At 39.1% G+C, this 27,285-nt stretch overlaps 2 protein-coding genes across 2 annotated transcripts; one reads left to right on the forward strand and one right to left on the reverse strand.

Moving 5' to 3' along the window:
* The first annotated feature begins 5,142 nt into the window (after positions 1-5,142).
* LOC116589457 (putative olfactory receptor 2B8) lies at positions 5,143-6,135 on the forward strand. Its single transcript, XM_032341394.1, has one exon. The coding sequence runs from the start codon at positions 5,143-5,145 to the stop codon at positions 6,133-6,135; it is 993 nt and encodes a 330-aa protein (XP_032197285.1).
* A 19,489-nt stretch (positions 6,136-25,624) lies between these two features.
* On the reverse strand, positions 25,625-26,568 carry LOC116587600 (putative olfactory receptor 2B8). Its single transcript, XM_032338223.1, has one exon. It carries the CDS (start codon positions 26,561-26,563, stop codon positions 25,625-25,627), a length of 939 nt encoding a protein of 312 aa, XP_032194114.1. The 5' UTR covers positions 26,564-26,568.
* Between the last annotated feature and the right edge of the window lie 717 nt (positions 26,569-27,285).

Genomic DNA, 27,285 nt, shown 5'->3' on the forward strand with positions numbered 1-27,285 from the left:
GAGAAGCCAATGGATAGTATCATCTCATGAAGGATGGAAACATCATCAATGCCATATTACCCCAAGTAAGAGGACATCTGCTTTGTGTAATGGAAGAATATTAAAGATTTTACAGAAAGCAGCTTCACCAGAGTGGTAGGGGAAGATGGTAAAAGAGCATGTACAAGTGTTGATGGGAGAAGAAAAAATATGGATACTTTGTGTCCAGTCAAAAAGACAAAATTTACAAGGAGGATAGCTAGAAGACAGTGGGAAGGAGGAGAGTTCCATTCTGATTTTATTCTTCTGATGGAATAGAGGAGCATATTTTTAGACAATGAACAAAGAGATAATGGGATATAAGAAGCTAAACAAAGAACAGATTAAAGAGTAATAAGTTCTCAAAAAGGTTGGAAGGTAATAGACTTGATTAAACCATTGGAAAATAATTTTCCTTAGTGAGTCGGTAACAAAGAAAGATTATAACTTACGTGGGGCGGGGGGAAGGCACAGAAATTTGTCTTTTGAGTAGGAAAAGAGGATAGTTCTGAAAATAAGGATGGAGAATCTAAAGTCTGGCCCTGGAGACCTAATGTATAGCATGTGAACTATACTTAAAAATAGTATATTATATATTTGGAAATTGCTGAGAGGATAGATCCTAAACGTTCTCCTCACAAGAAGAAAAAAGGTAACTATGTGCAGCATAGATGTTAACCAGACTTACTGTGGTGATGATTTCACAGTATATACAAGAACTGAATCACTACATTGTATGCCTAAAATGAACACAATGTTATGACAATTGTATCTCAAGGAACTTAAAGACTAGCAAAATATATTGTAACTAACACTATTAAATGGGATTGGTAAATGGAAGTTAAGTAGAGACAACAGTTTCACTCCCAATCAATCTGGCAGCCAGAGATTGACGACCTGTTGATGTCTCCTCTCCAGAGCCTTCCTCCTTGGCTGTCTCTGGGGAACCAAACTCTGAATACTGCAACTGAGGCTAATGAGTTACATGGGGCAGGACACTCCTGGGACCACTAAAAATAAACACATACTCAGTCCCTAAAGCATGTACTTTGACTTTGATGATTTATAAAAATATCCCTCAGATATAATATTAGCCCTTTTATTCATGGGCAGATTCCGTAGACCTCATAGATTCCACTATAATTTATCCTCCTTCTTGTGCTCCCAAACACTGAAATGAGTGGGCAATCTTCATGGGTAAACCCTGGGGATGAGACAACTTACACTAACATTAGTTGTAAAGAGAACTGGTACTACCTTTAACGGAGCCTGAGGGAGGAGCAATTTTGACTTCCCTTGCCTTTGAGAGTCACCATTGCCAAGGATTATCCTAAGGTTGGCATATTTTAAATACATGAATCTGGGTTTATTCTAAGGATTCCGTTCTGTTTCAGCCCTGAACACCTGTCTGCAATTCCATGACCACACACCACTTGGCCATCATTCACTGAGTGCATCAGCATTCACGCAGACCAGCGGTCATGAGCTTTCATCTGCAGACATTGTCATCAATGTATCAGTCTCTCAGGGTCATAGAAGTGTACTGACCCTTCAAAGACCAACCTGCTTCTTCCAAGATGTAGTTGGATATCTGTAATCTTCGATACTCTTCCTTGGAAGAAGAGGCCATATTCTTACCCTAACATTCAAATGCTCCTAATAGCTGGGGTTGTTCCCTTTACTCCAGATTCCTCGGACCCCAAAAGGTGCTGGTGTAACATGCAGAACTGGTGTCTATAGGTGAGTTTTCTATTTCCTTAGAGGAAGTTCCAGAGAGAAGAGCAATCTGACTTCCAGATTAACTGGACACCCCTTCACTGGTGAAGTGAAAGAATGTCAGTATTTTCTCTCCCAGCTCAAACCGAATGCTGGCTGTTAGGGGTCTTACGAGTGTGCAATCTGTGTTTGTGTTTCAGATCTGTAAAGTGTAACAAACAGGTGCATAGGAGAAAAACCTTCATTGGATATTCATGCCACATAGGGGGATCTGTTTTTGCTATTACGGAAGGCTTCTGCGATATGAGTAAGAGAATAAGAGAACTTGAAATAAGATAGAACTAATACCTACACCTTGGTCTTACCACTGTGTGCAGGCATCTATTTATAATAAAGATTTGTTGTAATTTGACAGGCATAATTGCAATATCCTATTGCTATTGAATTGAATTTTGTTCCCCCTGCGCCCCCGCCAAAAAAGTGTGTTGAAATCCTAACCCCAGTTCAGGTTTAGTGGGACTTTATGTGAAAACGGGGTCTTTACAAATGTGTTCAAGTTCAGATAAGGTTACACTCAATCGGGTGCTCTAATCCAGTATGACTGGTATTTCTTAAAAGAGGAAGAGAAGATAATGGCAGACGGGGAAAACGTCATGTGACTATGAAGCCAGGAGATGACCTTCTGTGGCTGCAAGTCAAGGAACCCCAAACTGCTGGCAAACAAACCTCCAGAAGTTACAAAGGCCCAAGGATGTATTCTCCCAACTGGCTTTAGAGGCTCTGCCAAGATCTTCATTCTAGACTTAATCTTCCTGAGCTACAAGACAATAAATCCCTGTTGTTTTAAGCCACCTCGCTTGTGGCACTCTGTTATGGAAGTCTCAGAAAATAATACCACAAATTGAAATTTATACTAAAGTGCCCATGTCCATTTAATTCTCCTTTTCTAGTTACAATGAATTTTACATGTTTCTTATCAGAATATGTGCTTTCTTGTTTCAGATCAAGTGCATTACAAATCAAGTGCATCACTGAGAACAAAATCATTGAAAATTGTGTTCTTGGCTGAGTTACGAGATATGTCAGTGCTCTCTGAGAAAGAACAGTCTATTTGGAAACCCTGTAAGAGATTCCACTGGGCACCATGATGGAATGGAGAAGCCCTTTTCCGATCCTTAAAGCCACAAGGAGAGAGGGAAGAAGCAGAGGTAAGTCCCAACAACATGTGACAAAACAAATTCTGACTAATGCCCATTGTCTGATTCTGGATATTTTGGACGAGGGCCTGATAATGTGGAAGATCTAGAAACTAAGAACCATGCTGTTGCTAAAGAACATGCAAGGACTGAGATGGGTGCTTCTTTGAAATGTAAACCTAAATGCATTATGCCTTACATTTCTTAATAAAAGCTAGGAACATCATCTCATTTACTTGGAAGAAGAGAAAGCCAGGCAGGAGGGGTGGGGAAGCAGCCTTCAGAATGTCAAAGCTTTTAGTGGTAGATTTATGCATACAACCCAAGTATTCTGATTCCCATTTGATGCATTCTGAAACGTATTATCCCTAATTAATTTTCTACTTTGGCAACACTGTAATAATAGCCATCAAAACAATCATTTGAGGGACACCTGAGTGGCTCAGTGGGTTAAAGCCTCTGCCTTCGGCTCAGGTCATGATCCTAGGGTCCTGGGATGGAGCCCCGCATCGGGCTCTCTGCTCAGCAGGGAGCCTGCTTCCTCCACTCTCTCTCTCTACCTGCCTCTCTGCCTACTTGTGATCTTGGTCTGTCAAATAAATAAATAAAATCTTAAAAAAAAAAAAACAATCATTTGAAAGGATGTAAGAATAAAAGGAGAAGGGGCCCAAGAATACCACAGCAAAGTCAGAATAGAGAGATGGCCAAATATCCTCTTGCCTGGTCACAGATTTTGCTAAAAGAAAAGAAACATTTGCAAAAGATGGAGTCCCACAAAGTTCCAGACAACACAGCTTAAAAAAAAAAAAAAAAAAGAAAAGAAATCCTATAGTTTGAATAGTCAAGGCTATCTGTTATCCATTGTTCAAGATTTCCTTTGCTTTGCTGTTCTCTCTGAATTTCTTTTACCCCTGGACTTTCAATAGACTGTTAAAGGTCTTAATCTTCCATATTCTCATTTATTTAGCAAACACTTTTTGTGACTCTGCTACATGCCAGGCTCTTTTCCAGGCTATGATGATATTATGAGATATTACTCTTGTTTAGGTTGTCTTTACTGTTAAACTTGTATCATGGGGTGTGGGGAAGGGAGGGAGGTTATTTCTAAGATCAAGCCCAATATTTTAATAGAAAACAAATGATTCCTCTAAGGTTGGCATTTATGGAAGTACAGAATGGGATGCTTAAAAAAATATTTTACTCCATTACATTAAAAATTTTTTGTTTATTTAGATGTATTTATTTATTTTAATGAGGGAGCCAGGGGAGGGGCAGGGAGGAAAGAGAGAATGCTGAAGGAGACTCCCCACTGAGGGTAGAGCCCATGGCAAGGAGCTCAATCCCAGAATGCTGAGATCATGACCTGAGCCAAAATCAAAAGTTGGCCACTTAAACGACTGAGCCATCCAGGTGCCCTAAATTCAAAATTTTTTAAAGGGAGTTGCAATGTAAGACAGAAAGAAAGACTAAACACTGGATTGGTGATTTCCTGAGATTTTGCTGAAATTGGTATCAGTAATGATTACTCAGGATTAGTCCTCCTGCAACATGAATTTTGGACATGATGCATCCTTCGAGCATTCCCAATAGCACTTCCCAATCAATAACCATGATTTCAGGCTCCATTCTCAAACATTTCACTAGATTTTACATTAAAATATGATGTTTCCCTTGAATAAAATTGGTGTTGGGAAATTTTATTACCTAAGCAATTTTAGAGAACACTTTTTCTCTACACAAAACAGAAGTAAGGGAACTAGTGTGATATACTTCAATTCTTGATGAAAAACAAAGAAGCATGGGGGCACTGCAAATTTGCACCGTATTCAGAACAAGTACACTTAAATTTTGGAGAAACTCCAGTTAGCTTCAGAATTCATGCCATCATGAAAAGACAATGTCCCTAGTGGTTAAGAGTTCATGTCTTAGAGTCTGCCTGAACCCGGGTGAGTCTCCTTGGGAAAATGACTGAATCTCCTTCACGCTCAGTTCCCTCATCTGTTCAACAGAGAACATGAACATGTCAACCCCAGAGAGTCCCTGGGAGAAAATGCACAGATCTTTTGGACAATGCCTAAAACATGGAAGATGCTTCTGTCCTGTGGCTATTTATCAGCCCCCTTCTCACCAACAAGGAAGGCACCGTGCAAACCTCTGGAGCTCCCAACCAGCCTCTAGCTGCTGGCTCTAGGAAAACAGAGGTGGATGGAACATGCAAGATAAAACAATGGAGTTCCCTTTCTTGCACAAGCAGAGTACAAGGGAAAGAGCTAATGAGAGCACCTTCTCTGGATTTCTTCTCCTAGGCTTTTCCAACAGGCCTCAACTGGAAACGCCTCTCTTTGTGGTCATCCTAATCGTCTACTTCTTGAGCTTTCTTGGCAATGGCACAATTATACTTCTGTCTCGGGTGGACACTCGCCTGCACACCCCCATGTATTTCTTCCTCTCCAACCTCTCTTTCATGGATCTTTGTTTGACGACCTGCACAGTCCCTCAGACACTGGCCAATCTCAAGGGGAGGGACAAGACCATCACCTATGGTGGCTGCGTGACCCAGCTCTTCATCGCCCTGGGACTCGGGGGCGTGGAGTGTGTGCTCCTGGCAGTCATGGCCTATGACCGCTATGCTGCCGTGTGCCGCCCACTGCACTACCTGGCCATCGTGCACCCGCAGCTTTGCCTGCGGCTGGTGCTAACTGCTTGGCTCACAGGGTTCAGCAACTCAATGCTGCAGACAGCCCTGACCATGACTCTTCCCCTGTGCGGGAAAAACCAGGTGGACCATTTCTTCTGTGAAGTTCCAGTGATGCTGAAGCTTGCCTGTGCCGACACCTCCATCAACGAGGCTGAGCTCTTCACAGTCAGTGTCTTCTTTCTCGTGGTGCCCCTGTCACTCATCTTAGTGTCCTATGGCCGAATCACCAGGGCCGTCCTGAAGATCAAGTCGGCCCAGGGGAGGCGGAAGGCCTTTGGAACGTGTGGTTCCCACCTGCTGGTGGTGGTCATCTTCTTTGGCACACTCATCTCTATGTACCTCCAGCCCCCCTCCAGTTACTCACAGGATGTGAACAAAAGCATTGCGCTGTTCTACACTCTGGTGACTCCCCTGCTGAATCCCCTCATTTACACCCTGAGGAACAAGGAAGTCAAGGGGGCGCTAAGGAGGCTGCTGAGGGCAAATGCAGATGTGAGAGGGAGCTGATGCAGCACTTGCAGGCCTGAGAGTTGGTGCCCGGGGCTGGGGACGTAGGGCTCTGGGTGACTCCAAGCCAGCAGGTCCTCATAAAGCACCTGCTCTGTAGGAGGCAACGTTCTAGGGACTTCAGATCTATCAGCAATCAAAACGAACCCCCTGTCCCCATGGAGAATATGGGTTTTAAGATGATATAAAAATAAACTATGAAATATCATGTCTTGGAATACTTTACAATAACGAGAATACACAAATTACAAGTACAAACAACAACATGAATGATTCTCACGAACACATGTTGAGTGAAGGAAACCATATACAAAATGGTTAATACTGCTCAAATTTATATATTCAATGTACTCTTTATTCATGTGAAACTCAAAACCAGGCGCAAGGAAAGCACAGGTATTGGAAGTCAGAAGAGTGGATTCTCAGGGGAGTTGTAATTGGAAGGAGAAATGGGAGAGGTGAATTCTGGGTTCTGCTTGTATTCTAATTCTGGATCTGGATGCTATTTATAGAAGGTAAATGGTGAGTGAAAATTTGCCAAATGGACACTGACACTACTTCCACTCTCTGTATGCCTGTTGTACGTCAAATCAGTTACTTTTAAAATGTTTAAAATAAGCTAGATATTAACAGTTACCACGACGCTAATGCTCACATTAAGATCTGGGTTCCTTTCACACTTGATCTTTATATTTCAAATGATCTATGTGACTTCTTTGCAGGGTACTGAACTAGTAGAATCTAAACTGGTTTTGATATCCATGAGATTCAGCCAATGAGAGAACACTTTACTTTGCTCTCCTTTGAAGACCTCCATCAGAGGTCATTTGTACAGTGAGCTCTGGTCTTGTCTTCCTTCCAGGCTGACTCAGTTGGTTTTCTGGTCTCTATGTCATATATTTGCATTCTGATCTTTTTCTTTCCTCACTTCTGCTAACTTTGAGCTTTGTTTTTTTTTTTAACTGCTACTTGCAGGAATGAAGTTAGGTTACTTGGGTTTGTTTTAAAGAAATTAACTGTATTCTTTTTTATTATTAATTTGTTGGCTTCGAAATCAGTCAGCTATAGAAAATCTATATAGAATGTATTGCATTCTACAGCCTGCCTAGGGCCCATCAGAAAATTCTCTCTTGTCTAAATTTTTTATAAACACTAGCTGATAATCTGCATTTCACTCTCGTGGAAGGGTCTGAACTGGCTGACAATTGTCAGATCTGTTTGAAAATTATTTTCTTAATGTAGGCTTTTATTGTGGTAAACTTTCCGATTATATTGCTTTTGAAGCATCCCATAAATTTTAGTAATAGTGTTTGTATTTTCATTTTTTCAAGATATTTCTTCCTCTCCCTTTGATGTCCTCTTTGACCCATTCATTGTTTCTGGGGTAGGGGGAGGTTATTTAATTTTTTCTATTTGGAAAATTTTCAGCTTTCCTTTTGTTATTGATCTTTAGTCTCATACCACTGCAATCAAATAAAAATACTTGAATGAATTCAATCTTCTTAAATTTGCTCAGACTTGTTTTGTAAATTCTCTTGTGATCTCTCCTGGATGATGTTCCTGTGTGCTAGACGAGAATGTGTATTCTGCTGCTGTTGGATGAAATGGTCCATATATCTCTGTTAAAATTTTTAGGCTAAAGTATGGTTCAAATCCAATATTTCCATGTTGATTTTCTGTTGGAATGATTTATCCATTGTTAATATTAGAATATTGAAGTTCCTATGATAATTATGTTGTCTATCTCTCCTTTCATATCTGTTGGCATTTGTTTGATATGTTTAGATAATCCATGTTGGATCCCATATATTTACCATTGTTATATCTTCTTGATGAGTTGACCCCTTTGTATAATGAAATTTTTTGTCTCTTGTTACCAGTTTTGGTTTAAATTCTATTTTGTCTAATATAAACATACCTACTCCTTCACTCTCAAATATTTACAAAAACAACTAGCACCAATTCTTCTCAAACTTCTCAAGAAAATGAAAAGTAAGGACATTCCCTAACCCATTTTACAAGATTAGCATTATCCTAACACCAAACACAGATAAATATAACAAAGAAAAAAAAAATGAAACCTATCAACCTATATCCCTGGTGAATATTAATGCAAAATTTCTCAACAAAATATCAGCAAATCAAATTCAATAGTGCATTAGAAGATTCATACATGATCAAGAAGGTTTTATAACAGGGACACAGGATGAACCAACTATACAAATCAAAAAATATAATACACCTCATTAGTAATATGAGAGATAAACTCAAGCAGAGAGAGTCAATTATCATATGGTTTCACATATTTGTGAAGCATAACAAATAGCATGAAGGACATGGGGAGTTAGAGAGGAGGAGGGAGCTGGGGGAAATTGGAAGGGGAGGTGAACCATGAGAGACTATGGACTCTGAAAAACAATCTGATGGGTTTGAAGTAGTGGAGGGGTGGGAGGTTGGGGGAACCAGGTGGTGGGTATTAGAGAGGGCACGGATTGCATGGAGCACTGGGTTTGGTGCAAAAATAATAAATACTGTTAAGCTGAAAATAAATAAAAAATAAATTTAAAAAAACATAGGCAGAAAAACATTTAACAAAATAAAACATCTTTTTGTGGTAAACATAATCAACAAAATAGATGTAGAAGGACTATACCTCAACCTAATAAATACCATATATGGCAAATCTGTGACTAACATACTCAATGGCAAAAAGTGGAATGCTTTTCCTCTAAGATCGGGTACCAAACAGGGAAGCCGCCCTTCACTATCCATAAGACACATTATTGGAAGTTGTAGCCTGAGAAATAAGGCAAGCAAAATAATAAAAGATATCCAGTAAAAAAAAAAAGAGAGAGAGAGAGAGAGAGAGAAGTAAAATCATTTTGCCTAGAAATTATATATATGATCTCATATATAGAAAATCTTAGACACCACCAAGAAACCATTAGAACTTAACAACAAGTTTAGTGAAGTTGCAAAACAGAAACTCAACATATAAATGAGTTGTCCTTCTATACAATAACAGCAAAATATATGAAAAGATTTGTTTAATCCCACTCACAATAGTATCAAAAACAATAAAATATTTAGGCATAAATTAAACCAGGAGGCAAAAGACCTGTACACTTAGGACTATAAGAATTTCGTGAAAGAAACTGAAGAATTAAGATATCCTGTGTTCATGAATTGAAGGAATATAGCTAAAATGTCTACAATACTCAAAACCATGATAGATTCAATGCCAACCTTAACAAAATTTGAGTGGCATTTCCGACAGATAAAGAAAAAGCAGTCCTAAAATCTCTATGGAGCCACATAAATCCACAACTTTTGTGGGAGGACAAAAACTTTGTGGTGGGGGGGAGCCACTCTGACAAAGAACAAAGCTGGAGGCATCCCACTACCTGATTCAAACTATATTATAATGCTCTAGCAATCAAAACAGTATGGTATTGGATGAAGAAACCAATACATACACCAAAGGAACAGAATGAACAGCCCAGAAATAAACCCACCAATATCAGACAACTAATATTTGACAAAGGAGTCAAGAATATTCATGGAGAAACATAATCTCCTTAATAAGTGGTCCTGTGAAAACTAGGTAAGTACATGCAGAGAAATGAATTTAGAGCTCTATATTACACCACATAAAAAAATTAACTTGAAAAGTATTAAAATGTAAATAGAAACCTAAAATTGTAAAACTCCTAGAAGACAACATAGAGGCAAAGATTTATGACACTGGACAAGTTGACAGTTATCAAATAAGAGTGTTCTAGCATTATCCCACCTACAAACTGAGCCCACTCTTTGTGATCCAAATTTTTAATCCAGAGATGGAAAGAATGGCATGCCTTTATTTTTCAACTTCTGTGTATCTGTATGACAGCAAAAGCAGTATCATTTGTCCCCTGGAGCTCTTGAGTGGTGCAAGATTCTATCAGTAGCAGATATTCCCACCACCTCCACATAAGTTTTGTTTTTTTTTCTTTTCAATGTCACCTTTAGGAATAAACTCTTAACCACATACAGTTGTGTATATTTGTACATATTTCAGAAAACACTGGAGACAAATCATTTACAAGTCTGTATTCTCTAAGTAGGAAAAACTAAAGGAAACATATTTGCTTCTACTATTAATCTTCACAAAGGGTTAAGAGATTGACCTTCAAGAGATTGCATGTAGAAAATGTGCTTTGTGCATGTTCATATCTGTATGTAATAATTATTAATACATATGTTACTCCAATATAAGCGCCAGCCAAACTGTAATATGTTATGGTGGCATGTGAGCAGAAACATTTTTTGGGATGTATAGAATGTTTTTTCCAAGAAGGGCAGTGAAACCTGAGAGAGGTTGATTTCATGCTAAATATACACATTGTTAGCCAACAAGCTCCATTTAAGTGCATTAAAACACAGTTCTCATTTGCATAGGCAAATTAATAAAGTTCCCCAAAAAGAATCTTTTAAACCTGCTTCAGAGTTTTGAAATGCTTTAAATGGGGACTTTAAAATATATGGAAAGCACTCTTTGTGACCTGCTTTCACAGAATCAGGTGGGAGAGGGGGGAAGTCCTGAGAAAGGTTTTGACAACTGATCTTTGCATCCCATTGATCATTAGGATCCCGAACACTCCAATCATTAGAAATGACCAGGATGTTTCACTGAGACAAAGACACTGAACAGCTTCATTCTCAAAAGAGGTTAAATCTATCCTCAGAAATGGTCACCGAATCAGAAGAACTTACACTTCATAGATTTCTTTCAGTTCAGAATGGCTAAAAATCCACTCAATAATATAAGTCAATAAATTGAATTTTTATACACAGATGAAGAAAGAATACTGAAAGCAATAAGGGGTGAGGGAGTCCACAACCTACAAGATAATACAGACAGATCAGGTTTGCAGCAAATCTGTCCACAGAAACATAGCAGACCAGAAATGAGTGGAAGGAAATCATTAATGTGCTGAATGGGAGAAAAAATATGGCCCAAAATTCTTTATCCAGCAAGGTTGTCATTCAGAATAGAGGAGAGAGAAAGAGTTTCTCAGACAAACAAAAACTAAGGGAGTTGGTGACCACTAAACCAGCCCTGCAAAAAAAAAAATTTTTTTTAAATGTTTTATTTTTTATAAACATATATTTTTATCCCCAGGGATACAGGTCTATGAATAACCAGGTTTACACACTTCACAGCACTCACCAAAGCACATACCCTCCCCAATGTCCATAATCCCACCCCCTTCTCCCAACACCCCTCCCCCCAGCAACCCTCAGTTTGTTTTGTGAGATTAAGAGTCACTTATGGTTTGTCTCCCTCCCAATTCCATCTTGTTTCATTGATTCTTCTTCTACCCACTTAAGCCCCCATGTTGCATCACCACTTCCTCATATCAGGGAGATCATATGATAGTTGTCTTTCTCTGCTTGACTTATTTGGCTAAGCATGATACGCTCTAGTTCCATCCATGTTGTTGCAAATGGCAAGATTTCATTTCTTTTGATGGCTGCATAGTATTCCATTGTGTATATATACCACATCATCTTTATCCATTCGTCTGTTGATGGACATCTAGGTTCTTTCCACAGTTTGGCTATTGTGGACATTGCTGCTATAAACATTTGGGTGCACGTGCCCCTTTGGATCACTACGTTTGTATCTTTAGGGTAAATACCCGGTAGTGCAATTGCTGGGTCATAGGGCAGTTCTATTTTCAACATTTTGAGGAACCTCCATGCTGTTTTCCAGAGTGGCTGCACCAGCTTGCATTCCCACCAACAGTGTAGGAGAGTTCCCCTTTCTCCATATCACTCGGCATCAGGGAAATACAAATCAAAACCACAATGAGATATCACCTCACACCAGTCAGAATGGCTAAAATCAGTAAGTCAGGAAATGACAGATCCTGCAAAAAATTTTAAGGGGGACTCTTTGAGTGGAGAAATAAACAAACAAACAAAAGACCCAAAATAATAAAGACTAGAAAGGGCCATAGAACATCACCAGAAACAACAACTCTACAGGTAACACAGTGACACCAAATTCATATCTTTCAAAAATTACTCTGAATGCATTAATGGACTAAATGCTCCAATCAAAAGACAAAGGGTATCAGAATGGATAAAAAAGCAAGATCCATGTATATGCAGCCTACAAGACATTCATCTTAAACCTAAAGCCACCTGTGGATTGAAAGTGAGGGGACAGAGAACCATCTATCATGCTAAAGAACATCAAAAGAAAGCTGGAGTAATGATACTTAGACAAACCAGATTTTAAAACAAAGACTGTAATAAGAGATAAAGGAGGATATTATATCATAATTAAGGTGTCTATTCATCAGGAAGATCTAACAATTATAAATATTTATGTTCCTGACTTGGGATCACGCAAGTATATAAACCAATTAATAATAAACATATTGAAGCTCACTGATAATACAATAATAGTAGGGGACTTTAACACACCACTTAAAACAATGGACAGATTGTCTAAGCAGAAGATCAACAAGGAAACAAGGGCTTTGAATGACACATTGGACCAGATGGACTTAACAGAATATTTCATCCTAAAGCAGCAGAATACATATTATTTTTGAGTTCACATGGAACATTTCCATTCTTCAGAACAGATAATATACTGGGTCACAAATCAGCCCTCAACAAGTACAAAAAGACTGGAATCATACCATGCATATTTTTAGACTACAACATTATGAAACTTGAAGTCAACAACATGAAGAAAATTTGGAAAGACCACAAATATATGGAGGTTAAAGAATTCCACTACAAAATGAATGCATCAACCAGGAAGTTAAAGAAGAAATTTAAAAATGCATGGAAGCAAATGAAAATGAAAACAGGATGGTTCAAAACCTGTGGTATGCCTCAAAGGCAGTCCCAAGAGGGAAGTTTATAGCAATACAGGCCTTCCTCAAGAAACATGAAAAGTCTCAAATACATAACCTAACCTCACACCGAAAGGAGCTGAAAAAAGAACAGCAAGTAAAACCTAAATCCAGCAGGGGAAGGTAAATAATAAAGATTAGAGCAGAAATAAAAGATGTAGAAACAAAAAGAAAACAGTAGAACAAATCAATGACCCTAAGAGCTAGTTCTTTGTTAAATATTTTAAAATTTAAATTCAATACATATAATGAATTATTAGTTGCAGAGGTAGAGCTCAGTGATTCATTAGTCTTATATAACACCTAGTGCTTGTTACATCACTTCCCCTTCTTAACGTCCATCACCCAGTTACCCTCTAACCCCTTCCCTCCAGCAACCCTCAGTTTGTTTTGTATGATTAAGAGTCCTATGCTTTGTTTCCCTCTATGATTTTGTCTTGTTTTATTTTTCCTCTCTTCCCCAATGATCCTGTTTTGTTTCTTAAATTCCACATATCAGTGAGATCATATGATAATTGCCTTTCTCTGATTGACTTAGTTTGCTTAGCCTAACATCCTCTAGTTCCATCCACATCATTGCAAGTGGCAAGAAAGCTGAATAGTATTTAGATCCACTGTGTGTGTGTGTGTGTGTGTGTGTGTGTGTGTGTGTACCACCTCTTCTTATCCATTCAACTGTTGATGGACATCTGGGTTCTTTCCATAGCTTGGCAATTGTGGACATTGTTGCTATGAACATTGGGGTACATGTGTCCTTTTGAGTCACTACATTTGTACCTTTTGGGTAAATACCTATGAGTATAATTGCTAGGTCATATGATAGCTCTCTTTTCAAATTTTGAGGAACTTCCATACTGCTTTCCAGAGTGGCTACACCTGCTTGCATTCCCACCAACAGTGGAAGAGGGTTCCCCTTTCCTCACCAGCATCTGTCATTTCCAGATTTGTTAATTTTAGCCATTCTGACCAGTGTGAAGTGGTATCTCATTATAGTTTTGATTTGTATTTCCCTGATGCAAAGGGATGTGGAGCATTTTGTTTTCATGTGTCTGTTGGACATTTGTATATCTTCTTTGGAGAAATATTTGTTCATGTCTTCTGCCCCTTTCTTGATTAGATTATTTGGTTTTTTGGGTGTTGATTTTGATAAGTTCTTTATAGATTTTGGATGCTATCTAGCCTTTTATGTGATAAGACATTTGCAAACATATCTCATTCTGTCAGTTGTCTTTTCATTTTGCTGACTGATTCCTTTCCTGTGCAAAAGGTTGTTTTGTTGTTGTTGTTGTTGTTGTTTATTTTTTTTTATCTTGATGAAGTACCGATAGTTCATTTTTGCCTTTATTTCCCTCTTCTTTGGAGACATTTCTAGCAAGAAGTTGCTGTGGTGAAGATCACAGAGGTTTCTGCCTGTGTTCTCTTCTAGGATTTCAATGGATTCCTGTCTCACATTGAGGTCTTTCATCCATTTTGAGCTTATCTTTGTGTATGGTCTAAGAGAATGGTCATGTTTCATTCTTCTGTATATAGATGTCCCATTTTCCCAGCACCATTCATTGAAGAGACTGTCTTTTTTCCATTGGACATTCTTTCCTGCTTTGTCAAAGATTAGCTGACCATAAAGTTGAGGGTCCATTTCTGTGCTCTCTATTCTGTTCCATTGCTATGTGTCTGTGTTTGTTCTGGTACCATACTGTCTTGAGGACTAAAACTTTGTAATAGAACTTGAAGTCCAGAATTGTATGCCACCAGTTTTGGTTTTCTTTTTCAATACTCCCCTGATGATTCAGGGTCTTTTCTGGTTCCATACAAATTTTAGGACTGTTTGTTCCAGCTCCTTGAAAAATATCAATAGTATTTTGATAGGGATTGCATTGAATGTGTAGAGTGCTCTAGGTAGCATAGATATTTTCTCAATATTTGTTCTTCCAATACCTGAGCATGAAACGTTTTTCTATTTCTTTGTGTCTTCCTCAAATTCTTCCATGAGTGTTCTATGGTTTTCTGAGTACAGAGACTCTGCCTCTTTGGTTAGGTTTATGGAAGTTTTCCTTCTATTTTGATTTTTTGAAACAGAAGACTAAGTATTAATTATTCTTTAAATGTTTGGTAGAATTCACCTAGGAAGGCATCTGGTCCTGGATTTTGTTTGTTGGGAGATTTTTGATTACTGCTTCAATTTCCTTGCTGGTTATGGGTTCATTCAAGTTTTCTATTTCTTCCTGGTTCAGTTTTGGTAGTTTGTACATCTCTAGGAATGCATCCGTTTCTTCCAAACTACGTATTTTTGGGGCATACTGTTGCTCATGTGTTCTTAAAATTGTTTGTATTTCTTTGACATTGGTCATGATCTCTACTCTTTCCTTTATGATTTTATCTATTTGGGTCCTTTCTCTTTTCTTTTTGATAAGTCTGTCTAGGGGCTTATCAATCTTATTACTTCCTTCAAAGAACCAAAAGAATTAATTTTCTCTGTTTCTCTGAAAGAATAAAATTAAATAGGCCAGCCTTAATTTGGGATCAAGGCTAGCATTACTTTGATCCCCAAACCAGACAAACACCCTGGTAAAAAGGAGAATACAGACTGACATCCTGGATGAATACAGATACCAAAGTTCTCACCTAGATACTAGCCAATAGGATCCAACAGTACATTAAAAGGATTATTCACCACAATCAAGTGGGATTTACTCCTGGTGTGCAAGAGTAGTTGAACATCTACAAATCAAGGAGATGGATTTTTTGAAAAAACTAATAAAATTGATATACCCCTAGGCAGACTTACTAAAATTAAATAGGAAGAACCCAAGTTGATAAAATCATGAATGAAAGAGGAGATATCAAAGCTAACACCACAGAAATATAAACAATTATATGAGGGTACTATGAAAAATTCTATTCCAACAAACTGAGCAACCTGAAAAAAAAGGACAAATTCCCAGAAACATATAAACTACTAAAACTGAAACAGGAAGAAATGAAAAATTTGAATAGATCCATAAGCACAAAGAAATTGAAGCAGTAATATTTTAAAAAACCCTCCCAACAGTGACACCTGGGTGGGTCAGTTGGTTAAGCATCTGATTTTGGCCCAAGTGATGATCTCAGGATCCCAGGATCCAGCCCCACTTCAGGCTCCCCTTTCTGTGGGGAGTCTCCTTGTCCCTCTTCCTTTGCCCCACCTCCCCTGCTTGTGTTTACTCTCTCTCAAAATAAATAAATAAATAAATAAATAAGTAAAATAGTTTTGGTTTTGTGTTTAAATCTTCCAACAAACAGAAGTCCAGGACTGGATGGATTCCCTGGTGAATTCTACCAGGCATTTAAAGAAGGGTAATACCTCTTCTCCTTAAACAGTTGCAAAAAATAGAAATGGAAGGAAAACTCTGAAACTCATTCTACAAGGCCAGCATTTCCTTGATTCTAAAACCAAAGATCCCACCAAGAAAGAAGAATTACAGACCAATATGCCTGATGAACATGGATGCCAGAATTCTCAATTAAATACTAGTGAATTGAATTCAACAGTACATTAAAAGAATTATTCACCACAATGAGATGGGAGTTATTCCTGGGCTGCAGGGGTCATTCAACTTTGCAAATCAATCAACACAATCACATTAATAAAAAAAAGATAAGAACCATATGATCCTCTCAATAGATGCAGAAAAAGCATTTGACAAAATATGGCATACTTTCTTGATAAAATCCTTCAACACAATAGGGATAGATGGAACATAACTCAAGATCATGAAGGCATTTATGAAAGACCCACTTAAATATCATTCTCAATGGAGAAAACTGAGAGCCTTTCCCCTATAATCAAGAACAAGACAAGGATGTCCACTTTCACCATTATTATTTAACATTGTACTAGAAGCCTTAGCCTCAGCAATCAGACAACAAAAGGAAATAAATGGCATCCAAATTGGCTATAAAGAAGTCAAACTTTCACTATTTGTAGATGACATGATACTTTATGGAGAAAAACTGGAAGACCCAACCAATATGGCTAAAACTCATGCATGAGTTCAGCAAAGTTGCAAGATATAAAATCAATGCATAGGAATCAGTTGCATTTCTTTACACCAAAACAAAACAGCGGAAAAAATCAAGGAATGGATCCCACTTGCAATTGCACTAAGAACAATAAGATACCTAGGGATAAGCCTAACGAAATAGGTAAAAATCTGTATGCTGAAAACTATATAACTCTTATAATACAAATTAAAAAGGACACAAAGAAAGGGAAAAGGATTCCATGCTCATGGATTAGAATAACAAATATTGTAAAAATGTCTATACTACCCAAAGCAATCCACACATTTAATGCAATGCCTATCAATATACCACAAGAATTTTTCACAGAGCTAGAAAAAAACAGTCTAAAATATCACCTTACACCAGTTAGAATGGCCAAAATCAGCAAGACAGGAAACAACATGTGTTGGAGGGGATGTGGAGAAAGGGGAACCCTCCTCCACTGTTGGTGGGAATGCAAGTTGGTGCAGCCTCTTTGGAGAACAGTGAGGAGATTCCTCAAGAAATTAAAAATAGAACTTCCCTATGACCCTGCCATTGCACTACTGGGTATTTACCCCAAAGATACAGATGTCGTGAAAAGAAGGGCCATCTGTACCCCAATGTTTATAGCAGCAATGGCCATGGTCGCCAAACTGTGGAAAGAACCAAGATGCCCTTCAACGGATGAATGGATAAGGAAGATGTGGTCCATATACACTATGGAGTATTATGCCTCCATCAGAAAGGATGAATCCCCAACTTTTGTAGCAACATGGACGGGACTGGAAGAGATTCTGCTGAGTGAAATAAGTCAAGCAGAGAGAGTCAATTGTCATATGGTTTCACTTATGTGTGGAGCATAACAAATAGCATGGAGGATAAGGGGAGATTGAGAGAAGGGAGTTGGGGGAAATTGGAAGGGGAGGTGAACCATGAGAGACTATGGACTCTGAAAAACAATCTGAGGGTTTTGAAGGGGTGGGGAGTGGGAGGTCGGGGTACCACGTAGTGGGTATGATAGAGGGCACAGATTGCATGGAGCACTGGGTGTGGTGCAAAAATAATGAATACTGTTATGCTGAAAATAAAAAATAAATTAAAAAAAATTTGTATGGAATCAAATAAGACCCAAAATAGCCAAAGCAATTCTGAAAAAGAAAAATAAAACTGGAGGCATCACAATTCTGGATTTCAACGTATATTACAAAGCCGCAGGCATTAAGTCAGTATGGTACTGGCACAAAGAGACACATATCAGTGGAATAGAATAGAGAACCCAGAAATGGATCTTCAACTCTGTGGTCAACTAATCTTCAACAAAGCAGGAAAATATATCCAATAAAAAAAAAGTCTCTTCAACAGATGGTGTTGGGAAAATTGGACAGCCACATTGAGAAGAATGAAACTGGACAACTTTTTTACCCCATACACAAAAATAAATTCAACATGGATGAAAAACCTAAATGTGAAACAGGAAACCATAAAAATCCTAGAGGAGAACACAGACATAAATCTCTTCGACCTCAACCGCAGCAACTTTTTATTAGACATGTCACCAGAAGAGAGGCAACAAAAGCAAAAATGAACTACTGGGACTTCAGCAAGATAAACAGCTTCTGCACAGCAAAGAAAACAATCAATAAAACCAAAAGGCAACCTATGGAATGGGAGGAGATATTTGCAAATGACATCTCTGATAAAGGGTTAATATCCAAAATCTATAAAGAACTCACCAAACTCAACACCCAAAAAACAAATAATCTAATTAAGAAATGGGCAGAAGACATGAACAGACACATTTCCAAAGAACATTGCAGATGGATTACATGCATGAAAAGATGCTCAACATCACTCATCATCAGGAAAATAAAAATAAAAACCACAAAGAGATACCACCTCACACCTGTCAGAATGGCTAAAATCAACAATTCAGGAAACAACAGGTGTTGGTGAGGATGTGGAGAAAGGCAAACCCTCTAGCACCATTGGTGGGAATGCAAACTGGTGCGGCCATTCCAGGGAACAGTATGGAGGTTCCTCAAAAAGTTAAAAATAGGACTACGCTACAATCCAGCAATTGCACTGCTAGGCATTTACTTGAAGGATACAAAAAAAAAAAAAATACAGACATGAAGGGGTATATGCACCCTGATGTTTATCAACAATATCAACAGCAATATCTACAATAGTCAAACTATGGAGAAAGCCCAAATGTCCATTGACTGATGAATGGATAAAGAAGATGTGGAATATATATGGAATGGGATGTTCCTCAGCCATCAAAGGAAAGAAATCTTGTCATTTGCAACATTAATGGAGCTGGAATGTATTATGCTAAGTGACTTTTAACAATAGAGAACAAATTGAGGGATGATGAAGGGAGGTGGGTAGGGGATGGGCTAAATAGGTGATGGGCATTAAGGAGGGCACCTGCTGTAATGAGTACGAGGTGTTGTATGTAAGTGATCAATGAGTTCTATAGAAGCCAATATTGCACTGTATATTAAATAACTAAAATTTAAGTTAAAGAATAAATTAACTTTTAAATGAAGCAAATATAGGGGCCCGGGACTGGCTACCCCAAAATGGACTTCAATGGCATAGTGATTATTTTGAATGGAAGCTACTTGAGAAACAGCAAGTGCAAGAACATCATACTGCACTCTGTGCCCTGAAAGCAGGAAATAAATCTCCCATATGAAAGACACCTGACCAGGACTAAGAAGCAAAAGACATCCTTATCATCATAGGTGAGACCTTAAAGTTGAGAAAACTGTAGAAATAAATCTTTCTAATTTTTTATTAGCCCAAAGTCCTTGTGATGTGTTGAGCAGTGGGTGTTACACACATCTAATGAATTGTTGAACACAACATCAAAAACTTATGATGTACTCTATGTTGGCTAACTAAACATAATAAATAGATAAATAAAAAGAAAAAAATAAAAAGGAATTCTTCGTAACTAAAGCTCCCAAACACCTCTTTTCGTTATCCCATCAATTCCTCACACATTTCTTCTCTCTGTACAAAAGGTATAAAAACTGCCTGCCTTAATCATTTCTTTGGGTCTCAATTTCATTATTGGGCCTCCATGTGCAGGTAATAAAACTTCAGGGGTTTTCTCCTGTTAACTCTGCCTCATATTCATTTAATTCCAAAACAACTGGAAAATGTCTCCCTCTCCAAAGCAAGTGTCCAGTCCCTAGACCATCTCAGGGACCCCATCCTCTGACCCTCTGAGCAGCACTCGTTTCTGCACTGACACAAAGCCCACCTTCCCAGCAAACCACAATCCCATGCACAGTGGTTACCAGAGTCTGCAAGACCAGGTCTGAAATACGCTGCAATACCACGGCCAGGAAAGAACTTCTCACCTGTATTACAAGACAAGCATCTGAAAAGAAGCCACCTGCGAAGGAAAGAGCTCAAAGGGACCTATAACCTGTTCCTCCCTCCTCACTGAGCCTGGACAGAGCAGAACTCTGGAAAACAGTAACTGAAATGCACAGACTCTGAGCGACAGGGATGACAGGGGTGGCTGTGCTGTGATTTCTGACCTAGTAGTGATTCCAGCATGATGCAGAGGGTCTATTTAGAACCTCCACTCTACACACTGCAGATATGCTACCAAATGACAGTCCTAAAGCCAGGACAGGGTGATGAAGGTAGGGACACATAATGTGAGAATCCCCCCAAGCTTTCTCTGTGCTGACTTATACCACACTAGTTCTGTCTCACATTTGAGAAGAAAAATGCTTTCCGTTGCAGTGAAGGGATCTGCCAGGCTGTGACTGATGGCTCTGGGGCCTCCTGCACGCACTCCTGCTACTTGGTATCCTTCGCTAACTGGTAATGAATCATCTGCTGTTAAAAACTGCATTTCATGTGACTCTGACTGACATTCTGGGTCTCTGCCATCACTACCTAAGCCGATGGTATGTACCTTGTATTCCTCAGGAAGCAGAAGAGCTGGAAGAATCCATGACTTGCTCTAGAGCATCATGATCGTCCTGACCTCCAGGGGCTAAACACAGATGAATAAAATAATTTAGCCAAGTCCAGAGCCATGCCACAATTGTTGGTGAACACGCAGAAGGAAATGGTCCAAATAATATTGGTGATTTACACAACCCTGGAGTCTGTTACAGACAAGGCATGGACACCATGGGGAGCAGATTCCTAACATTAGAAAAACATTATGGAACAATCCTGAACTTGTGTTTGGACTCTTAAGTAGTTTCCTTTTTATTTCAGCATGGATCCCAGAGACCTTTATTATCTGTAATTATTTCCATGTAACATAAGTGTCCAAATGCCATTCAAATATTTGCAAATGACACTACAGACAAAGGGTTGATATCCAATATCTGTAAAGAACTCCTCAAACTCAACAACCAAAACACAGATAATCAGGTCAAGAAATGGGCAAAAGACATGAGCAGACACTTCTCCAAAGAAGACATACAAATGCCTAACAGACACATGAAAAAGTCATCACCATTAGCCATCATGGAAATTCAAATGAAAACCACATTGAGATACCGCCTTACACAAGTTAGAATGACAAAAGTTGACAAGGCAAGAAACAACAAATGTTGGAGAAGTTGTGGAGAAAGGGGAACCGTCTCACACTGTTGGTGGGAACACAAATTGGCACAGCCACTATGAAAAACAGTGTGTAGTTTCCTCAAAAAATTAAAAATAGAGCTACATTATGACTAGCAATTGCACCACTGGGTATTTACCCCAAAGATACAGATGTAGTGAAAAGAAGGGCCATATGTACCCCAATGTTCATAGCAGCAATGTCCACAATTGCCAAAATGTGGGAAGAGCCAAGATGCCCTTCAACAGATGAATGGATAAATAAGATATGGTCCATATATACAATGGAATATTACACAGCTATCAGAAAGGATGAATACCCAACTTTTACATCAGCATGGATGGGACTGGAGGAGATTATGCTAAGTGAAATAAGTCGAGCAGAGAAAGTTAATTATCATATGGTTTCACTTACTTGTGGAACATAAGGAATACCATGGGGGACATTAGGAGAAGAAAAGGAAAAGTGGGGGGGGGTGGGAATTGGAGTGGGAGATGAACCATGACAGATTATGGACTCTGGGTAACAAAAGGAGGGTTTTAGAAGGGAAGGAGTTGGGGGTTGGTGAGCCTGGTGATGGGTATTAAGGAGGGTATGGATTGCATGGAGCATGGTTGATATACTCAAACAATGAATCATGGAACATGACATCAAAAACTAATGATGTACTGTATGGTGACTAACAACACACACACACACACACACACACACACACACACACAGAAAAAAAACCCCAAATATTCACTTAAAGCAAATGAATCTGTTTTGCCCCCAGGGTTCTGTGTCTCCTTAAGAGCAAAAAAGTAGTTGCTCACCTAGAACAATAGGTTGTGTGCTTTCATGAGACATCGAGGGGATTTGCACCAAAGAGAGTTCATTTGATGGACTTTACAGTGACCATTTGGATATAACTGTCAGGATATGGTTGAAACAAAACAGAAAGCAGGAAATTTGTCACCGTCGGGGATAAACAGTATACAGAACTGTTTTCCTACTGATATACATGAAGCATCACTATGGTGTCAAGATATATCCTAAGTGTTGATTTCAAGTAAGAATACTGTGATGCTTTTAGTGATACAGAGTGAAACTGACTGTGTACATGATCTCCCCTGGCTGTCTTTTCCAGCCTCCAAATGCAGCAAGATCACTTGGCATGAGCATGGCCAGCTCAGGGGTTCAAGGCCCTGGGGATGCCCGTTAGCTGTCAGGATAGGGAATAGTAGAGTTGTTATGTGTATGTGTCCTGCCCAAGACACAAACACAGCCACCTGTACTGGGCTACAGTGTAGCATGTTGGAAAAACCTTTCAAAAATCAGAAACATTTCTATGAGAATGGCATTGTCAAAGCTCCAAACCTCCATGGGAAAATAGGCTGTTTATGACAATATATACATGCAAAAATCCAAATCCATATCCCAAAACACATTAACGTGCAAACAGCTTGAGGTAAGATCTACGGGCTAGAATGTCTGATTCAATTGTTCTGGATGTTTATATTCATTACTCCTAACTTAGAATTATATGACAGTTCATGCTGAGATGGCTATTTTGAAGCTTAGATACATGAAGATATTTAATAAGTAATATGCATCTTATTTTTTCCCTTAAATTTTCTCCTGGTGAATCTGGTAAGCACAGGAAATGAGATCTCTTATGAAATAAGGTCATTTCCCATTTTTTAAAATATGTCGCTGTGGGGGTGCCTAGGTGGCTCAGTTGGTTGAGCAGCTGCCTTTGGCTCAGGTCATGATCCTGGACTTCCAGGATCGAGTCCCGCATCAGGCTCCCAGCTCCTTGGGGAGTCTGCTTCTCCCTCTGACCTTCTCCTCTCTCATGTTCTCTCTCACTCATTCTCTCTCAAATAAATAAATAAAATCTTAAAAAAAAATATGTCGCTGCATTCAAATTATGCGGGTTCTTTGGCAGATGTGAGATATTGAAGCCATGATTAGTTGATGCCTCATCAAAGGATTTATAAAATGTTATGAAGACAGTATCTAAGTGGATTTTACCCCTTGAAATTTTTGCTGCATTACTAGCTAAAATGGTTAGAATATAAAATAGAACTTAAGTCATGTACTGTTCAGATATGATAATGTCTTCAAAAGTCATTTTTATCCAAAATCTATAAAGAACTTATCAAACTCAATACCCAAAGAACAAATAATCCAATCAAGAAATGGGCAGAGGACATGAACAGACATTTCTGCAAAGAAGACAGCTAAATGGCCAACAGACACATGAAAAAGTGCTCCATGTCACTCGGCATCAGGGAAATACAAATCAAAACCACAATAAGATACCACCTCACACCAGTCAGAATGGCTAAAATAAACAAGTCAGGAAATGACAGATGCTGGTGTGGATGCGGAGAAAGGGGAACCCTCCTACACTGCTGGTGGGAATGCAAGCTGGTGCAACCACTCTGGAAAACAGCATGGAGTTTCCTCAAAAAGTTGAAAGTAGAGCTACCCTATGACCCAGCAATTGCACTACTGGGTATTTACCCTAAAGATACAAACGTAGTGATCCGAAGGGGCACGTGCACCCGAATGTTTATAGCAGCAATGTCCACAATAGCCAAACTATGGAAAGAACCTAGATGTCCATCAACAGATGAATGGATAAAGAAGATGTGGTATGTATGTATATATATATACATATACATATATATATACACATATGTGTGTGTATATATATATGTGTGTATATATATACATATATATATATAGGAATACTATACAGCCATCAAAAGAAAGGCAATCTTGCCATTTGCGACAATGTGGATGGAACTAGAGGGTATTATGCTTAGCAAAATAAGTCAGTTGGAGAAAGATAACTATCATATGATCTTCCTGATATGAAGAAGTGGAGATTCAACGTGGGGGGCTTGAGGGGTAGGAAAAGAATAAATGAAACACGATGGGATCGGGAGGGAGATAAACCATAAGAGACTCTTAATCTCACAAAACAAACTGAGGGTTGCCAGGGGTAGGGGGTTAGGGAGAGGGTGGTGGGTTATGGACATTGGGGAAGATCTGTGCTATGGTGAGTGCTGTGAAGTGTATAAACTTGGCAAATCACAGACCTGTACCCCTAGGGGCTAATAATACATTATATGTTTATTAAAAAATTTAAAAATTATTAAAAAAAAAACTTTAAAAAAGAAAGTCATTTTTAATGAACAGGATGGCTCACGAGCTACATAACCAACTTGTGTACTTACATGGATGCTTCTTATTACACATAAGTACTCTCCAGAGTATTACCAGCTGATGCTCCCATTGTCACTGGCAGATATGCATCATATCCTCCCCCTTTTGTGACAAAGTCTACATAAAACCACTGTCAAACTGGAGACATCACACCAGGTCCTGATATCCAAATGGATTTATCAGGATTGATGTTAGAAGGGTTTTCTTTGAGCTGAAATTTTGTTTCACAGTTGCTCACCTACTTCTGTGAAAACACTGTGATACAGTCAGCCTATGGGTCTCCCAATAGGAGTCATGATCACAAAATATGAGAGTAAGTGAAATGGCCCCCAACAATTGCCAGAAAATGCTAAAAGGCTAATATTTCCTGTAGTGTTTTATTGGTTCCTGTTTTCCCTATGCCTATATAGTATGTGTTTGAATGTCTTCTTGCAAGTAGAAATGGAATAGTGTTCCCAAATGATTGGGAAGGGCTCTTAAAAAAACTGCAGAGTTTTAAAAAATAATACTATGATGCAGATGCTCTAGGACACTAGGTCATATCTCTGGAGGCTGCATGAATCCATGGACTTAGATTTTGATCACTGACTTACATAAAAGCATCAGGTAAGGAAATTCCCACAGAACAGTTGTCAGAAGAAATTTTGGATGACAGGGAAAGGGGAAAATCATCTTAAAAGCTCTAGCATTCAAAGTACTCCATCAAAGGGTCTTCCCTGCCCAGTCATCTGGAGTCATGGCCCCTGCAAAACACCTTCTTCACTGCCCCCGTCACATCCTTGTTCCTCAGTGTATATATGACAGGGTTGACCATGGGGGTGATGATGGTGTAGAACAGAGAAACAAACTTTCCCTGATCCTGGGAGTAGTTGTTGCTGGGCTGGAGGTAAGCATAGATGGCCGTGCCATAGAACAGGGAGACCACTGTGATGTGGGACCCACATGTGCCAAACGCTTTCCTCTGCCCTGCAGATGACTTTATTCTTAAGACTGCCCTAACAATCCGACCATAGGAGACTGTGATTAATGTCACAGGTATGAGGAGAATGACCACACCTACAAAGAAGAGTACAGACTCATTCACAGTGGTGTCTACACAGGCAAGCTTGAGCAGTGCGGGGATCTCACAAAGGAAGTGGTCTATTTTATTTCTCCCGCAAAGTGGTAAAAGGAATGTGAGCACTGTCTCCAGTGAAGAGTTGGCAAAACCAATGAACCATGACGCAGAAGCCATGAGGGCACAGAGACGGGGGTGCATGATCACGGTGTACTGCAGGGGCTTGCAGATGGCTGCATAGCGGTCAAACGCCATGACCCCTAACAGAAGGCATTCCGTGGACCCCAACCCTAGAGAGATGAAAAGTTGAGTCACACAGCCACCAAAGGAGATAGACTTGTCTGCCGTCCTGAGATGAACCAGGAGCTGCGGGACACTGCTGGTCGTGTAACACAGGTCCAGGAAGCTTAGGTTGGAGAGGAAAAAGTACATGGGAGTCTGAAGATGTGGGTCGAGGTAGGACAAGGCAATGATGGTGGTGTTTCCCAGCAGAGTGAACAGGTAGAAGATCAGGAGAACCACAAAGAGGACTAGCTCCAGTTGAGGCCGGTCAGAGAACCCCAGCAGGATAAACCCCGTGAAAGAGCTGCCATTCTTCTGTTCCATCCTCTGCTAGCGCATGTTTCCTGTCAGGACCAAGCATTTAGCAATTTTTAAAGAAGTCTTCAAAAAATTAAACAGTTGGTGGGGGGTGGGGCTAGGGTATGGATCTATCATCTTATAAGACAGGGTCATGGGATTTTATCAGCAATTATTTGAATAAATGGTGTACTCATTTATATTGATGTAGTTTTTACCAATATAGTGGCCAACACTTTGCTCTTCCTTCTGCAGATATCTATTTCTCACATTATCAAGTAGAGTTGTTTTAAAATTCCTGAAAGTTAGGGATATACCCTCTCAACATTCTAATCAGAATAAACATTTTCAAGAGTTATCCAATTGTGTGATCTATGAACAAAGTGTATGCTTCACATCACTCCCTATGATACAACAATTACATAGGTAATAGAGTAGAGATAAAGACGGGTACATTCTCAAAGCAAAGACCGGTCAAAGCACTATAAAGGAATCCTTAAATTAGTATAAGGAAAGGCATAAATAAAGGGATATTTTGGTATTATACAAAATCTTTGACATCCGTCGACGTTAGGCTAATAATCCCCTTTCTGGAAGCTCTCTTAAAAGGTTAGTGACACTGGACCCAACATATGGTCAGCTCTAAGGTGAGACTGATGACCATTTTCATCCAGCTGCTTAGTACTGATGCATAGTTCTATACCAACCAAAAAGGCATCCAAAAATGAGTATTCTAGCTCTATCCTATT

The sequence above is a fragment of the Mustela erminea genome, chromosome 4, assembly GCF_009829155.1.
Source record: "Mustela erminea isolate mMusErm1 chromosome 4, mMusErm1.Pri, whole genome shotgun sequence".
In the NCBI taxonomy this organism is placed as follows: Eukaryota; Metazoa; Chordata; class Mammalia; order Carnivora; family Mustelidae; genus Mustela; species Mustela erminea.